Below are 14,149 nucleotides of genomic sequence, written 5' to 3' on the forward strand. Positions count from 1 at the left end.
CCGGTTTCTATCGTTCGTGGAAAGAAAGATTGTCGGTATGCCTCTGTGTGGGCTCTAACCTCTCTGATTTTATCCTCATGGTCTCTTCGCGAGATATACATAGGAGGGAGCAATATACTTCTTGACTCCTCAGTGAAGGTATGTTCTCGAAACTTCAACAAAAGCCCGTACCGAGCTACTGAGCGTCTCTCTTGCAGAGTCTTCCAATGGAGTTTATCTATCATCTCCGTAACGCTTTCGCGATTACTAAATGATCCTGTAACAACGCATGCTGCTCTCCGTTGGATCTTCTCTATCTCTTCTATCAACCCTATCTGGTACGCAGCCCACACCGGTCAGCAGTATTCAAGCAGTGGGCGAACAACTGTACTGCAACCTATTTCCTTTGTTTTTGGACTGCATTTCCTTAGGATTCTTCCAATGAATCTCAGTCTGGCATCTGATTTACCGACGATTAATTTTATATGGTCATTCCATTTTAAACCACTCCTAATGCCTACTCACTGATAATTTATGGAATTAACTGCTTCCAGTTGCTGACATGTTATATTGTAGCTAAATAGTAAGGGCTCTATCTTTCTATGTATTCGCAGCACATTACACTTGTCTACATTGAGATTGAATTCCATTCCCTGCACCATGCGTCAATATGTTGCAGATCCTCCTGCATTTCAGTAAAATTTTCTATTCTTGCAACCTCTCAATATACTACAGCATCATCCGCAAAAAGCCTCAGGGAACTTCCGATGTTATCCACAAGGTCATTTTTATATATTGTGAATAGCAACAGTCCTACGACACTCCCCTGCGGCACACCTGAAATCACTTACTTCGGAAGGCTTCTCTCCATTGAGAATGACATGCTGCGTTCTGTTATCTAGGAACTCTTCAATCCAATCACACAACTGGTCTGATAGTCCATATGCTCTTACATTGTTCACTGAACAACTGTGGGGAACTGTATCTAGTGCCTTGCGGAAGTCAAGAAACATGGCATGTACCTGCGAACCCGTGTCTATGGCCATCTGAATCTCCTGGATGAATAGTGTGAGCTGGGTTTCACACAATCACCTTTTTCAAAACCCATGCTGATTCCTACAGAGTAGATTTCTAGTCTGTAGGAAAGTCATTATACTCTACGCTCTTCTAGAGACCTACAGTACACAGCTGCAAGAAGGGGGGGGGGGGGGGGGCAAGTTCCTTCATGTACCCTGTGTAAAACCGAACTGGTACCCCATCAGGTCCAGCAGCCTTTCCTCTTTTGAGCAATTTTAATTGTTTTTCTATCCCTCTGTCATCTATTTCCATATCTACCATTTTGTCATCTGTGCAACAATCTAGAGAAGAAACTACAGTGCAGTCTTCTTCTGTAAAACAGCTTTGGAAAAAGACATTTAGTATTTCAGCCTTTAGTCTGCCATCCTCTGTTTCAGTACCATTTTGGTCAGAGAGTGCCTGAACATTTTGTTTTGATCCACCTACCGCTTTGATGTAAGACCAAAATTTCTTAGGATTTTCTGCCAAGTCAGAACATAGAACTTTACTTTCGAATTTGTTGAACACCTCGCGCATAGCCCTATTCACACTACATTGCACTCCGTGTAATTTCTATTTGTCTGCAAGGCTTTGACTATGTTTATGTTTGCTGTGAAGTTCCCTTTGCGTCCGTAGCAGTTTTCTAACTCTGTTGTTGTACCACGGTGGCCGTTTGTCATCTCTTACAATCTTGCATGGCACATACTCACCTGATGCAAATTGTACGATGGCTTTGAACTTTGTCCACTGATCCTCAACTCTATCTGTACTTGAGATAAAACTATAAAACTTCTGTGTTGAATCGTCAAGTACTCTGAAACCTGCTTTTTGTCACTTTTGCTAAACAGAAAAATCTTCCTACCTTTTTTAATATTACCGATGCTATAACTACTTCATGATTGCTGATTCCCTGTTCTGCGTTAACTGTTTCAAATTGTTCAGGTCTGTTTGTCACCAGAAGGTCTAATATGTTATCACCATGAGTCGGTTCTCTGTTTAACTGCTCAAGGTAGTTTTCAGATAAAGCACTTAAAAAAATTTCATTGGATTCTTTGTCCTGCGACCCGTTATAAACATTTGAGACACCCAATCTATATCTAGTGAAAACTATAACGTGTATGTGATGCAAAAAAAAAAAAAAAAAAATAGTGTGTTTGGAAAAAGACTAGGAATGTGGAAATTTAATGATGCAAAAATAATCCCTATACTCTTTCTCGCCACGCTCAAATGAACTCTTCAGCTGGTATCAATGGAAAAATGGCACAACAGACAGCAGTGCACCTAGCTGCCATCTTCAGCTGGTAACACTGTATGCTAATCTCTTGATTGCTACCATGAATGGCTGCCCTCATATGCCTCAGAAGACCAACAGCATGTGTGTCAGCAATCGTCACTGCTGTGCCCTAACAGAAGTGAATGTGCAATGCCCCCGTGGTGAAGCTGGCAAAAATGATGAATCGCTGTCGAGTACCACTGTCAATACATTCTTGACCATTGTTATTTAAAGTTATGTAAAATGGCTTCGAAATCTTACATCAAGGCTAACCTTCATAATGCTTTCTGCCAGTCTAATTTCAATAGGTTAAAACACAGTCCCAAAAGAGAGACACAGGCGGCAACCATTTGTGTCACCGTACTGAGGGACACAGAATGTTTAAAGACAGTGCTCTGCCACCACAGATTAGCAAGGCTGCATCAAACATGTTTGGCAATGGTGTTCAGCCCATCTGTGTTGAATGATATAAATTATACAGCCAATTTACGATTTTCCCACTATGGCAAGAGGTTTGTAAATACTGGGTTTTCTCAATCCTACAACACCTTTTATTGAGCTAAAGAGCACTCTAGTCTTAGGTAGTGGATGAATACATTCTGTTGATATATATCTTTCTAAAATTATTGTTATTTCTAAAGACAGGCCCCCAGGATACGTCAGAGAACCCACCATCCTACATGCACAGTAACAAACTGACTCAGCCAGCAAAATGTATTGACAGCGAGTCCTCATTTTTGCCAGCTTTCACCAGTGGGGTGCTGTACATTCATATGGGCTAAGGGACAGTTGCAACACTTTTTGTACACATGCTGTTGGTCTTCTGCAGTGTAGGAAAGGGCCACCATTCATGGTATGAATCAGTTCCAGCGATATTAGCATAGATGATTATTATTATTTTTTTCTTTCTTTTCTCAGACGTTATGTCTGGTCAAAAATGGAAAGTGACGCGGACCTTGATCAAGTGTGACTTCCTTTTAACTGTACGGTATATGTTATATTGCATTTAGGAATTTTTGGGTGATTGAACATGTATCAATAATTACAGATTTCTGTAGTTGTGTGTGTATATATATATATATATATATATATATATATATATATATATATATATATATATATATAATGTTTGGATGTAGCTGTATTGCATTGATGTACTGGTGGATATTGTGTGGTATGACTCCTGTAGTTGATAGTATAATTGGTATAATGTCAACTATATCCTGATGCCACATGTCCTTGACTTCCTCAGCCAGTTGGATGTATTTTTCAATTTTTTCTCCTATTTTCTTTTGTATATTTGTTGTATTGGCTATGGATATTTCGATTAGTTGTGTTAATTTCTTCTTTTTATATTTGTATATTTCCAATATTTGTAGTGGGGTACACTATCAAAAGCTTTTTGGTAATCAATGTATGCGTAGCGACCTTTGTTTAGTTTTAGCTTGATATGTCACCTCTGCATCTATTATCAGTTGCTCTTTACATCCTCGTGCTCCTATGCAACAGCCTTTTTGTTCTTCATTTATAATTTTGTTCTGTGTTGTATGTGTTATTAATTTCTGTGTAATGACTGAAGTTAATATTTTGTATATTGTTGGTAGGCATGTTATGGGGCGATATTTAGCTGGGTTTGCTGTGTCTGCTTGATCTTTAAGTTCAGATAAGTTATTCCATGTGTAAGTGCATCAGGGAATGTGTATGGGTCTGCAATGTAACTGTTAATTTAGTTAGATGTTAATGTGGTGAGGTGAACTTCTTTAGCCAGAAATTTGGTATTTTATCTTTTCAAGGGGCTTTCCAATTGTGCATAGAATTAATTGTTTGGGTGACTTCATGTTGCAAAATTATCACTTCAGGCATCCGTGGTATGGTCTGTTATGTGTGTTTCCGCTTGTATCCACCGTGCATGCCTGTTATGTTGTACCGGGTTTGACCATATGTTGCTCCAGAAGTGTTCCATGTCTGTTATGCTTGGTGGATTGTCTATTTTAATGTGTGTGTTATCTATTGTCTGGTAAAATTTCTTTTGGTTTGTGTTGAATGTTTGGTTTTGTTTCCTTCTATTTTCACTATTTTGTGTCTTCTAAGTCGTTTGGCCAATGCTTGTACTTTCTGCTTCTTTTCATCTAATTGCTCTATAGCCTCTTGTTGTGAGATTTTACCTAACCTTTTTCGTTTTTTTCCCCTGACATTTCATTTCTTATGCATTGTGTAAGCTGTCCGATGTCTTTTCTCAGTTTTTCTATTCTGATCTGTAGCCTGTGTTGCCATGCTGGTTTTGTGGGTTTCTTCTGTGTGTTGGTTGGTTCTGATCCCTGCCTAGTGTGTATATTTAGTGTAGTGAGTGCTCCTATATAAACCAGTAGTTGGAACTCTTCCATATTTTTTTGTACGATTGTGTTGATAGTTGTTTCGACTTGTGGGTTATTTGGTGGTCTGTGCAAGAATGGTCTAATGTCTGTATTTGTGTCTTTGTATTATTTATATGTCAGCTGAAATTTTTCTTTTATATCTAACATGTGTGTCACTTTGTTTTCTATTTGTGCTTGTTCTGGTGGCTGTCTTAAGATTTTGTTTTTCTCTGATTGTTTAATTGATGCATGTTGTTCTTTGTTTGTTTGCTCCGGGATGTTTGAGTCCATTACTGTATTTTCTTCTCCTGATTGCACATTATTTTGTTTCAGTATTTGTTGTACTTGTTGTTTGATGTTTTCTAATTCTGACTGGGGTATCCTGTTATTTTTTATTATTACAAGGATCTGATCAACACTGATCTGATCAGCTAGTCCTTGTTCTGTTAAAAATTTTAATTCTGGGTATCTGGTAATAAATGTTCTGTATACTTGTGATCTGTATCCAGTTGTGTTGGTTCCTAAGTTTGTTGCTTGGTAATAACAGAACATGAGGTGTCTCTTAACTTCATCTGACCATCTCATCCTCTGTCTTTGTTTTCCTTCTAGAGTGGTTGCAGGAAGCATACCCTGCAAAACACCTCTATTTGGATTTAAATCATCTTCCGTGTGGCTAGCAGTGTCGTTATCATTGTGGACGGGCATAGGGTTCAAGCGTCGTCCTCGACCATGACAGCGCTTGTCCGAGGATTCATTAGTTCTGTCCTGAACCAAATAATCACACTAAAAGGGGGGTTAGCCCTATTAGTGGTTTGTTTTTTTTCTTCGCCTTTTACGACTGGCAGAAAATACCAGATTATTATTATTATTATTATTGGGTGCTCGACATCATGGTCGTTAGTGCCATGATGAAAAGTCAGCAAGCAAATCTCATGGGTTGAGACGAAGGCTGTCCCCACATGCGGACCAGTTTATAATACATTAAAGACTGTCACCATCTCCCACCAGTTTACGGACGAGACTTGGCAGTTCACAAAATTTCACCACCCTTGTAACACAAATGAGTATCTGTGAGGATGATGGGCATATCTCCAGCGACAATGAGGGCTGCCTTAATATCAGTATATCACAGATTGGTGGTTCTTCCCACCGGAGGAGGAAGCCATGTGTTAAAAAGCTATGCCTGATGCACAGTCTGGTAAGCAAAATCTCCTTCCAGCAGTGAGATTGATATATAGTCCACCACACCTTTGTGGTTGATCTGAGTGACCGCAGTTTGTTATTTGTCATCTGCAACCATTCAGTCTCCCATTGATGCATGATACATCTGTCAGAAAATGAGATGATGACAAGCAACTGGATGGGAATTGATGGATGGCACTATCCCAACACGTTTCCTTGGCACCTTTGTTGGCCATGTCATTGCCATATATTCCAATGTGGCCAGGTATCCAGCAAAAGATCACCTCCTTGTCTCTGTGTTGAAGCTGCTTTAAGGAGTCATGGATGAGCTGAATTAGTGGGTCTACTGGATACATTTGGTGAAATGCTTACAGTGCACTAAGAGAGTCAGAACAGACAAGAAACCTTTTACAGTGATGTCTCTGAATCTCCTCTAATGCTATCAGAATGCCATGTAATTCCACATCATTTGTAAATTGTTTTGGAAGATGCACTTCAAAAACCCCATCAAGGAAAACAGCAGAACAATTGAGAGCATTCTCTTGCTGAGATCCATCTGTATAAACAACGATAAAACTGTGGTATGTACTTAAAATGGACAAAAAATTAGCATGGAGTGTTTTCACCTGAACATGGTGGCCAGGTGGAATCCTGAAATAGTGTGTTCAGATTATTGCATGATTTGACTACAGACCCAAGAAGAATATAATCAGTTAATGCACCAGGAGAGTCAATGTAGCCAAATTTCTTATCTACTGTTTTATGGGAAAGAAGCAAAGTTCCTTTTTTAAAGTGACAAAAAAGCTGAGAATGTTTGAAAGAGCATTTGTGCTCTCCAGACTGATATTGCTGAACTGTCTCCAGACTGACATAACTAAATCGCTCTTCAGAGAGATGCAGAGTACAGGCACTGGAGTCTTTAACAAATCACCATTTACACAGCAGTAACATAGTTACCAATCAAAACTCAAAACCTATTTTATCCGAGCAGTTAAACCAGCAATACTTCACAATTGCTAAATATTTATGGGAGTTAGATACATGTCCTAATCTTCTGACCCCTCCCCTTCTCGCTAAACTTGAGCCTTGTTCATTCTTCCTGCAAACAAAACTTGATAGGGTATTGAAGTCTCTTGAAATGAATGGATGTTTTCTTTCTCAGTGTTTTAAAGGAGACCTGAACACTGCTGTTTAAGAAATTTATAGCTTACATCCACTTTAATTTTTATTACAGTATCGTGTAAAAATCTGAAGAAAATCTGTAAAGAACTTTTTGATATTTTGGGAACAATGTTAAGCAACATTGTGTCTTTATGCAGTAGTATCTATTATCTGCAACATGGTAAATGAGCCGTTCATGCTTTTAATCAAAAATACTTCAGAATCTCAAAAAATATATTTCCTAATCTTACAGTGGTGGAAATATTCTCTATGGGGCTAGTCAAAATTTCAAACAGCGATACACAGCCAACATAACTTTCAGCAAAGAAGTTTACTATTTTGTGTTATATTGGCACTTCCTTTGTACATCCCATGGAGAAGCGGCTGTTGACAGTGCTGAATGACTGCTGATACATCTGATGTCACAGCACATGAATCCTAGATAAACTCCTTTTTCACTGCACGTCTTTTGTACAAACTGAAAAAACAACTGATAAAGCTAATACAACAGAAGTTCCAGCATCTCAGGCAAAAAGTCACTAAAGTTACAGCAGCACCAGAGCAATATGTCTCTTCCAAACACTCATTGAGTTCAGTGTTCAAAGCACTGAGAAATACACAGTTGAGGTGAGTTTGTTTTACGAGGATGATGGTGTACAGTTGACCACAGTGGTTGTATATGTTGTGAGGAATTGCGTTTTTTGGAAGTAGTGGATAAATAATGAAGCCAATATTATCATCGTAACATTTTGTATTCACTACCCTTATGAAATTTACTGTCCCATTCAGGGAGCTGTGACAGGAGCTATATTACAAGTGGAGAGAAAGGCACACTTCTGTGCATTACGTTTCTGAAAAGGCAGCAGAACTGTTGACATGAAGGAAATTAAACATTGGAAAATACACAGTCCAGTCATATTAATGTGGCCACTACCTATGTTTGACATCAACTTGCAATAGCCACTCACACTGCAGGTGGCAGCACTAGCAGTAGAGGATGGTATAAAACATGTCAGAGGGATGTGGCATACAGCGCAATCATTGTCATAATGCACAAACAGAATGATGTATCTGATGTCCAAAAAGACGTCAGTGGCTTTCAGGTCAAGGATGTAAGGGTAAATCTCCAAGTAAATACAAAACCCTGACTTTCCTTAAACGGGATTCAATGAAAAAGGAAGGACAGAGTTGGTTTATTTCAGGGAGGCGACCAAACAGCGAGGTCATCGCATCGGTCCCATCGGATTGGGGAAGGATGGGGACGGGAGTCAATCATGCCCTTTCAAAGGAACCATCATGGCATTTGCCTGAAGCAATTTAGGGAAATCATGGAAAATGTAAATCAGGATGGCCGGACGCAGGCTTGAACTGCCGTTCTCTCAAATGTGAGTCAAGTGTGGTAACCACTGCACCAGCTTGCTCTGTAGGACACCGCGACTTTCATTTTAAAACCTAAACATAAGCACGCTATCTTTGGGGTGCAATTATTGTAAACTAGGGCATATGCCCGAGAAAGATATGGCCAAAATATGACAGCATTTAGCAACAAAGGTAACACGAATGGTGAAGCAAACCGTACACCTTTGGAAAAATAATTACGGTGGAACCCATTTCCCTCAGTGGTGGTAATTAAAATGGTTTGTAAACATAATGACAAAAAAAACACCTTAAATAAAATCACAATATTAAATACAAATAAAAACTTTCATTCTATATGCAACTTAGGTATCAGTAACTGCAACAGTTGCTAGTAAACTTATTTATCCTTTTATTGGAAATAACTACCTGCTGTAAAAGGGACATACAACAGAAATCAAAAATTAATCTTTCATTAAATACCAATACAGCCATTAACATTTTTATCTCAATTGAACACCACCAGATTGTGCTTCATCTTTTCACATAATCTGGATATCAAACACATGAAGACAATCAATACACATATTCGAGTCACAATGGGAATAATTCTACCTTGCTATTGTTAACAGCTCTGAAAGTTATATAGACTAGATGACAGCCAAAACAATACACTGAACTCAACATCTGAAAACCCTCAGCAGTGACTTCATGAATGCCAAGCAGAAAATTCTCCCACTGCAATTAGCTTTCTTTATAACATCATACGGCTACAGGTAGCACAATTATATGAAATGGCTTCAGTTTTAGAGTCTATATGGAAAGAACTAAGGCACAAATGCATGCCAAACACCTTATTTGTGTAGGCGTTTCGTGGAATTTTATTTATGGAAACTGGCGGCTCTCTTTTGAAGAAATCAAGATGTTGCACTTAGTCGCTAACGATTTATGAAAAGTAAACAAACAATGTTTTTCCATTTATCTGTGACACAGCTTTACCAAATATATATATGTTTTATGAAAACTGCTACCGATGGTGGATTTGACATGACAACAGAGTAAGTTTGTGTGAACAACAAATGACAGTGTGGAAATAACAAAGCGTGAACTTTTCCAAAATTACTTGAGGCAAATGCGGGGACGATTCTCCAAGAAAACAACGGTCGATCACTACCACTCGCCGTCGTCACCTCATTACAGACCTGTGAGTCTTTACACATGATTTGCCTTTATATTAAGCTCAGAAAATACAAATCATTCTGATATCACACTTGGAAGATTAATTTACTTACAGCAGTTGGGAAAATTAGAAAGCACCGTCAAAAAGGTTTCGCACACAATACCATGTTCTTTTTGGCTTGCTTTCGAAGTTACGAACTGTCTGAAAACGTAAACTTCGCTACACTACATACACACTTCTCAACCCCTTGTCGTCGCTGTCTACGTATACTTCTATTTCTTACCTCCACCGGTAGCAGGGTACTGCTATCCGGAACTTTTACACTGATTTTCATCATGTTCCAGCACTGAGTAAGAGATTTGTCTGAAATTGGTCTCTGGAAGCAGACGCCAAACTCTTCACAATTTTCAAATATCAATTTCCATCACTATCGATATTACGAACTGCAAAGATGAGACTCGGAAGCATCTAGTGATCTCTGGAAGCACCATTCAACAACGTTCTTCACAACAGTCTAGAAAGTAAAATAATCGCATTTCATTACTGTGAGTCATCATTCATCCAAGTTCTCGTTATAATAATTTCCTTGAATTTTACACTAAGATATTCGTTTCATTTTTGTCTTCCGTTCCGATGACGCCCTGTGCGAATCATAATCAGTATGCACAGAAATCGTACATACAGGGTATTCGGAAATTCCCGTTACAAACTTTTAGGGCTTGCAGAGGGGAGTGAGTAGATAATATTTTGAACTGGAACCCATGTCCGGATCGTTTCCGTGCTATAATTATTTGAAAACATGTTGGTAATGCGACCACTTTTACAAGTAACTGATTAGATATGACCAAGCGAATCACTTGTTTTACAATTGAACTCATTAATAGCTAAAGATGTTGCTCCTGTACTCGTTGACGGGCTCTTTTCAACGTGATACTGTACGGCTTCTTCTAATTTGGGTGTGTGACGTCTCCTTGGAGAATCACAGTCACGCCTGCTGACAGTGACATTTCTCAAAGTCATTGTCTAATTGTGACGAAAAGGGTATGCCATGGAGACGGACGTCGTGGAGAACGATCTTCATACAGGTGACGAATCGCTCTTCCACTACTGTGAGCTTCGCCATTCAGAAGGATCATGTCAGTGTATTCTGCAGATGTGTAGATTAGATTAGATAAGATCACATTCAGCTTTCGTTCTATGGACCCAAAAATGATGTTATTCTCGTGGGTGTGGAACATATCAGAAAGTATAACATAAAAAACAAAATACGTTTGAATACAATACTTACTACACTGATCATTTGTCTGGAAACTGTCAAAATACATTGCAGTAAACTGGAACTGCTAATATTTACAGAATAAATACATTGTCGGAATGAAACACTGTTATGCACTTTTAATAAATTTATCACACACAGAATACCTAATCTTGACTGTTGTGATCAAGTGCTGTCAAAACTGAAATCTAACATACATTTTTCCTTAGCTTGCCTAATAGTCCCTGTAAAGATATTCATCTATAGGTTAGAAGGAGTGGCCTATCAAAACGTCTTTCTGATTCTCTTTAAACCGTGCTTTATCTGAAACCAAAATTTGTATGGTGGCTGGCCATTTATTGAAAATGCGTGTTTCTGAATATAGGACCCCTTTTTGGACCAAGGTAAGTGATTTTAGGTCTCTATGTCGATGGTTCTTATTCCTAGTATTGATACTATGTATTGAGCTATTGGTTTGGAATAGAGATATACACTGCTGGCCACCGTAAATGCAACACCCTGAAGGAAGCATCCGATTCAAGTGAATTTTACACCATGGGTTTGCAGCGATGAGATATGCAACTGATTAGAATTTCAGCGCAGACGCACATCACGCGCGCCTGTGGCGCCACCTCATAGCGCCATTTAAGGCTTGGCGATTTCGACGAGTGTACGTTCGGCACGTGTGTTTACCTTGTGGTTGTTTCACAAGACGATCAGTAATGCCTCGTAGACAACAGCGAACATCGTTTGATCAAGTATCCGAGCTCGACAGAGGAAGGATAGTGGCTTACCGAGATTGTGGATTATCATACAGAGAAATCGCTAGTCGTGTTGGACGAAACCAAAAAACTGTAATGCGGATATGTGACCGTTGGATGCAGGAGGGTACGACGGACCGACGTGGTCGATCGCATTCACCTCGGTGCACCACTGCACGTGCTGATAGGCAAATTGTACGCATGGCAGTGACGGATGGCTCAGTGACATCCCGAACCATAGCACAGCACATTTCGTCTGTAACGCATCATCCAGTGTCTGCGCATACCATTCGACGCCGTTTACAGCAGAGTGGTCTGTCCGCAAGACGTCCATTGCTTCGTCTACCATTGAAGCAGAACCACAGACGTCTCCATCCCCAATGGTGTGATGACAGACGGATGTGGATGGCAGAATGGAATGACGTTGTCTTTACTGACGAGGCACGCTTCTGTCTGCAGCACCACGATGGTCGGATTCGAGTGTGGAGACACCGTGGAGAGAAGATGCTGGACAGCTGCGTTATGCACCGCCACACTGGTCTTGCACCGGGTATTATGGTATGGGGCGGTATTGGATATTACTCTCGCACACCTCTAGTACGCATTGCCGGTACTTTAAATAGCTGGCGCTACATATCCGAGGTGCTGGAGCCAGTTGTCCTTCCTTACCTTCAGGGCTCGGCCACAGCCATATTTCAACAGGATAATGCGCGACCACACGTGGCACGCATTGTCCAAAGGTTCTTTGTCAATAACCACATTGAATTGCTTCCCTGGCCGGCTCGCTCTCCGGATCTTTCGCCGATAGAAAACATGTGGTCCATGGTTGCTCAACGAGTGACCCAGATTACATCCCCAGCTGCCACACCAGATGATCTTTGGCAACGTGTGGAAGCTGCTTGGGGTGCTGTACCGCAGGAACACATCCAACGTCTCTTTGACTCAATGCCGAGACGTGTGGCAGCGGTGATCTCCAACAATGGCGGCTACTCTGGCTACTGATTCTGGCAGGAACCACATGTCACAGACGTCTGTAAACGTAATGATTTGATACTTGGTCAACATGTTATCTACAAAATAAATTTTGTTGTGCTACCTCTTGTCTTTCTTGGTGTTGCATTTACGGTGGCCAGCAGTGTATTACTTGCAACAAATTTCATTAAGGACTAAATACACTAAGAAGCAGTGGTTAGAATACAAAGTTCCGTGAATAGGTTTCTACATGGTGTTCTTGAATTTACACCGCAAATGATTCTTATTACACGCTTCTGCACGCTCAAAACCTTTGCTTGGTTTGATGAGTTACCCCAGAATATGATCCTGCACGACATAATAGAATGGAAGTAAACGATGTATGTAAGTTTTTTATTTTATGCATATAGTGGGTCTTTTCAAAGTTTAAAGATAGTGTACTAGCTTTAAACCATTTATTAATGTCAATGAAAATTTGATTAGCAGCTATTTCTCCGTATTTACTTCACTTGTTACTTACTGCAATGTTTGTATCCTCTGCAGACAAAACAAACATAGCATCTGGCAGTGTAACTATGACGAGAGATCATTAACGTACACAAGACAAAGCAATGGATCCAAGATGGAACCTTGAGGAACACCACATCTAATTAATTCCCAATCAGATGAAGGTTGACTGATTACTCACAGGTAGTTCGCAGTGACACCCTATGTTTTCTGTTAGTTAGATAAGAATCAAACCCTTTCGGAGCAGTGCTGGTGACACTGTAATATTTTAACTTACTTCAGAGGATGCTGTGATTCACACAGTCAAAGGCTCTTGACACGTCACAGAAAATGACAGGAGTCTCAAATTTACTATCTAATGAATTAAGTATATTCTCACTGTGTCAATAGCTTTATCTAAATCAGAACCATTAAGAAACCCAAACTGTGACGTGGACAATATACACTCCTGGAAATTGAAATAAGAACACTGTGAATTCATTGTCCCAGGAAGGGGAAACTTTATTGACACATTCCTGGGGTCAGATACATCATATGATCACACTGACAGAACCACAGGCACATAGACACAGGCAACAGAGCATGCACAATGTCGGTACTAGTACAGTGTATATCCACCTTTCGCAGCAATGCAGGCTGCTATTCTCCCATGGAGACGATCGTAGAGATGCTGGATGTAGTCCTGTGGAACGGCTTGCCATTCCATTTCCACCTGGCGCCTCAGTTGGACCAGCGTTCGTGCTGGACGTGCAGACCGCGTGAGACGACGCTTCATCCAGTCCCAAACATGCTTAATGGGGGACAGATCCGGAGATCTTGCTGGCCAGGGTAGTTGACTTACACCTTCTAGAGCACGTTGGGTGGCACGGGATACATGCGGACGTGCATTGTCCTGTTGGAACAGCAAGTTCCCTTGCCGGTCTAGGAATGGTAGAACGATGGGTTCGATGACGGTTTGGATGTACCGTGCACTATTCAGTGTCCCCTCGACGATCACCAGTGGTGTACGGCCAGTGTAGGAGATCGCTCCCCACACCATGATGCCGGGTGTTGGCCCTGTGTGCCTCGGTCGTATGCAGTCCTGATTGTGGCGCTCACCTGCACCGCGCCAAA

General features: G+C 40.4%; 1 protein-coding gene across 1 annotated transcript in view; it reads right to left on the minus strand.

The window, feature by feature from the left end:
- The window catches only part of LOC126469530 (uncharacterized), a 33,432-nt gene extending 23,449 nt beyond the window's left edge, over positions 1-9,983 (minus strand). The window contains exon 1 of the mRNA XM_050096650.1: positions 9,825-9,983. Coding sequence (XP_049952607.1) covers positions 9,825-9,878 — 54 coding nt within the window. The 5' untranslated portion in view covers positions 9,879-9,983. The remainder of the gene's footprint in view (positions 1-9,824) is intronic.
- Between the last annotated feature and the right edge of the window lie 4,166 nt (positions 9,984-14,149).

The sequence above is a fragment of the Schistocerca serialis genome, chromosome 3 (assembly GCF_023864345.2).
Source record: "Schistocerca serialis cubense isolate TAMUIC-IGC-003099 chromosome 3, iqSchSeri2.2, whole genome shotgun sequence".
Taxonomy (NCBI): domain Eukaryota; kingdom Metazoa; phylum Arthropoda; class Insecta; order Orthoptera; family Acrididae; genus Schistocerca; species Schistocerca serialis.